This window comes from Nyctereutes procyonoides, unplaced genomic scaffold, assembly GCF_905146905.1.
Source record: "Nyctereutes procyonoides isolate TBG_1078 unplaced genomic scaffold, NYPRO_anot_genome, whole genome shotgun sequence".
NCBI classification, from domain to species: Eukaryota; Metazoa; Chordata; class Mammalia; order Carnivora; family Canidae; genus Nyctereutes; species Nyctereutes procyonoides.
This window is the reverse complement of record NW_026575125.1, coordinates 108,846,557-108,850,736: the sequence shown is the minus strand read 5'-3', so window position 1 is coordinate 108,850,736 and position 4,180 is coordinate 108,846,557. Positions and strand designations below refer to the sequence as shown.

Genomic DNA, 4,180 nt, shown 5'->3' with positions numbered 1-4,180 from the left:
CATTCCTCTTCACTCCTGACATTTTCCTATTAAAGCCAAACTCACAGCAAGACATCTGCTTCCCAGGTGACTTTCAATTCCAGGCCTGGGAGTAACAGTCCATGTTTACTGAGTGCTCACCATGTAGTAGGAACAGTTGTAAATACGTCATGGGTGTGATCTCAACAAACCCATGCCTCTGAGGTGACCGGTAGGATGACCAGTATCTCATTTAATCGACAGTGAGGTTTACCGGCACAAATAAAAGAATAACCAGCCTCAGAAGATCTTATGCAATAGGGAAGTTTATTACCTAAACTGGAGATGTTAAGGTAGGGCTGGCTCCAGCTATGGTACAATGAGTACATTTGGGCAGATAGAGATGAGAACTCTGAATCCCTCACATCTTCCTAAATGTTCCCTTGGCAGAGGCAGCTTCCACAAAACCCACAACCGAATTTATCTGATTTCACATTTCAAAGAGTTCTTCTCAGCACTCCCACCCCACTCCCTGAATGCCTCGGAGCCCTCCAGGCCCACAAAGAGGTCTCAGCATAGCCCAGATAGCAGTACAAGGTCTAGTTCAGGAGACAGTCTCCAATTTCCATAGGCAGGAATCTGGGACATATGTATGGGTGGGGATTCTAAGAGTGTGCACCCGGGGTGATGAAATGTTAAGATCGTGCTCTATTTAGTATGGGTTCACTCACACAGGATCCAGGGCTTAATGTCAGTTCAAGCACCTGAAAGGGGCATTAAAACAATATGCTACGTAGTTAACTGAAGTCTGAACTCAACAGCGCCCCGCGGGCAACAAGACTTAAGGGACAGAATTTCCCTGGCAGTGTTGAGTAAGGAATCCAAAGGCTCAAGAAGATAATAACATTGTATGTGTCCAGATTTATGCCTGTTGTCCTAGTCTAATTATTAATAGTGTCCCCCTTTAACTCTCAAGTGTCCCAGTTTGGGATGGTGTGCCACCTGCTCAGCCACCCCTTACCCATGCCACCCTGGAGGCCCCAGAGGACACTCACTCCTTTTGCCAGGGCTTTAAGAAATGCCTTGGTGAGGAGAGTACCAGAATCCCTAGAAAACCCTGTGGTAGTTGTCCTCTGTCGCCTAGAGATGACAGTGGCGAATACTGGGACTGAACTATGTTCCCTGACCTCAGGGGGCATAACGGGAGTCAGAGTGAGATTGGAAGAGGCCAATGATAGCACTTAACCATTAAAAGACACTCCTTTCTTTATTTTTGTAGTGCTTGATATTTATTGAAAAGAACGTAAATGCTTTTTTCCAGGTGGTATTGAGGAGCTGGGCTGAGTGCCTGTTTTTGTTTGTTTTGTTTTGTTTTGAGTATTTCTGTCCAAATGCACACATCTGTTGGGACTGCTGCAGTTTTGAAAGAAAAAGGACAGCTGTGCAAAACTGGTGCATAGGAGAAAAGAAATGTCAACAATTTGGCTGCCAGGCACACTAGGCCCCTGCAGCAATCTGGTGGGGAAGGGGAGGACTCTGGGAGTAGGCAGGGAACTAACCAGGTTGAAAGACTGGCCCCTTCAGGGGCTGGTGAGCTGTCCAAATCAATGTCCAAGGACATAGAGCCAACTCAGGCATCTTGTAGGTTGGTCCTTATTTTCCAAGGCTGTGTTCTGTCGCTGGAATGTGGTGGTCGGTGGTGAAGTGGCAGCGTAGGTCTCTGGGCAGATGGAGGCCTTGCAGTCGGCAGGGCAGGGCTGTGCGTGGTCTGACCAGTTTGTAACAGGGGCCTGCCCTATAGCTGGGGCTCAGGACACAGTCCAAATCAGCAGGGGAGGGTCCCGGGGCTGGCCAGAGTGGGTGGCGGCGCGCTTCCGAGCGAGGCCCCAGCAGCAGGTAACTGGAACAAAGGCAAGCACTACAGGGGGATGACGGAGAGAACCGGAGAGCTGCGGGTAGGGAAGGGGATCGGAGGGCGGAAGGGCGCTGGGCGGCTCCGGGCCGGGCAGGAGAGGCGGGGGAGAGGATGGCGGCGTGCAGGGCCCTCCCCCCTGGGCCCGAGGGTCTCCCGGCCTAGTAATCATCTTCCTCGTCGTCGTCGTCGTCTTCTTCGTCGTCATCCCAGCCAAAACACTGTTTCATCTCATCGAGGAAGGCCCGGTAATCACCTAGGATGGGGCTATCCATCTCAATGTAGGGCACCACCCACTCCTCGGCTTCCCCGGTGAGCAGGCTGATTAGGAATGCCACCTTCATGGCGTCGTTGCAGAATCGGTTCTCGTTGACGAGCATGTAAGACGCCGTCTGCACGATAAACTCGGGGAGCCGGGAGCTCTCGCCGCTAAACGTTTCGGGGAAGGGCACCGGGCAGCTCGGCGGACGTACCTGGCGCAGCAGGGTGGCCCTCTCGCACACCAGCAGCCGCAGCTGTTCCATGAGCTGGCTGTTCTCGATGCTCAGGGCGCGGTGCCGCATCAGGAGCGCGTGCAGCAGCAGCACCAGCTCGTCCACCATGGCGAACGGCTTGCAAGTGCAGGGCTGGGCTCGGCTCGGCTCAGGTGCGCAGGGAGGCCTCGCAGGAAGTGCGTGTCCGCGGAGGCGCACGGTGGCCAGGGGCGGAGGGCGGTGCGCGCTGGGGTCCGGCGGCTGCGCAAGCTCCGCCCGCACAGCCACTCGGGCGGCCGGCGCGCCGGCGCGGCCCGGGTCGGGGGGCGTGGTCAGGGCGCTCCCAGCGCCGCGAGGGGGCGTGGCCGGGGCGTGGCCGGCGGGCCGGGGGCGGGGCCGGGGGCGGGCCGGGACCCGGGGGCTCGGTCCAAGGGAGGGGGCGGGCAGGAGCCGGGGTCCCGCGGCCGGAGTTCCCGAGGCCGGCGCCTGGGAAGGGCAGGCTCCCGCGGTAGAGCCCCGGATGTGCGCCCCGGGACCGCGAAAACCCAGCTCAGAGAGGGCCAACCTGCTCAAGTTTAAAGGATCAGTCACGCTCGGACTCAGCCGACTCACACAGTTCAGGGCTCCTTGGTGGGTCTGTGTTTTGGTGACACACGTGTTTTGGTGGCACACGTCCTCGCTTATTGAAATCCCGCTCACCCAGGGAACTGCTGGCGCTGCGGAGTTACGAAAGACCCTTCCTTGGGGCTCCTCTTTGAAAACAAAACAATATCTAAATGGGGTTTTTTTTTTTCTTTAGTTGGGAAACAGTATTGTATACGTACATCCTTTTTTTAAAAGTATTTTTTCTAAACAGTGAAGTATAAGAACTTCTGCAAAAGCACCACTGGAGAACGATTTGCAGGCTCTCGCCTCTCTTTGACCCTCTGTTTCATGTCCTGTTAATGCCCCTTGGCCCTCGGTCGTATGTTGTTTGTTGCTTAACAATGAACACTTGTGTTTTTAAATGCTTTGCGCTTTCTACTGTGAACTGGATTATTTAAATCGTTGAGTCCAGGACCCTAGAGCTGGCATTTTGTTGGCTCTGCTTTTAAGATATATCCCCAGTTCAGTCACTTCTCCCACTATACCACCCTGATCCAGCCTTCCTTTTCCCACCCAGACTGCTGCAACTGCTTAGCTTTCACTCTTCTCTTCCTACAGTACACACAGGAGTCCCTCCTGATCCACGGTTTTGCTCTCCGGTGCTTTCAGTCACCCGTGCCAAGGGTGGTTTGATCCGGAATCAGCTGACCCTCCTTCTGACCTGGCATCAGAAGATCAAGCGTAGCCTGGCGTCGGATCACTGCGCATTCTATCATCTCATCATCACAAGAAGGGTGAGTACAGGACAGTAAGATACTTTAAGAGATATTTTGAAACTTGCATAATAGTTATGTGTTACAAACATTCTATTTCATTACATGAGCTAGTAATGTCTTACTGTGCCTAACTTATTTAAATCGTATCAAGTACTATAGGAAAAAATATAGTCTATATATAATTCAAGACTATCCTCAGTTTCAGGCATCTGCTGGGGATCTTGGAACAGATTCCCCTGTGGATATGGCCAGGGAACGAGTGACTCATGTCTCAGGGCAGTGGCTCATATTTCTCAGTGCCCACAAATAAAGGCAGAGGACTTCTCCAGAGAGTAGGCACACGAATCCTTTTGAACAAAAGTGAGAACTTTTTACTCCCCTGCTCAAAATCATCCCAACAGTTTTCCACTCTCACTTGAAATATAAAGCAAAGTCTTGGCTGTGGCCTGCAAAGCCCTGCCTCATCTCCTGTGCCT

At 53.0% G+C, this 4,180-nt stretch overlaps 1 protein-coding gene across 1 annotated transcript; it reads right to left on the bottom strand.

Annotated features, from left to right (window-relative positions):
* Positions 1-392: 392 nt before the first annotated feature.
* On the bottom strand, positions 393-2,614 carry LDOC1 (LDOC1 regulator of NFKB signaling). Its single transcript, XM_055338271.1, has one exon. The coding sequence runs from the start codon at positions 2,470-2,472 to the stop codon at positions 2,032-2,034; it is 441 nt and encodes a 146-aa protein (XP_055194246.1). The 5' UTR covers positions 2,473-2,614; the 3' UTR covers positions 393-2,031.
* Positions 2,615-4,180: the final 1,566 nt, after the last annotated feature.

Coding starts and splice junctions, on each gene's coding strand:
- LDOC1 (XM_055338271.1), bottom strand. CDS start 2,472: ATGGTGGACGAGCTGGTGCTGCTGCTGCACGCGCTCCTGATGCGGCAC.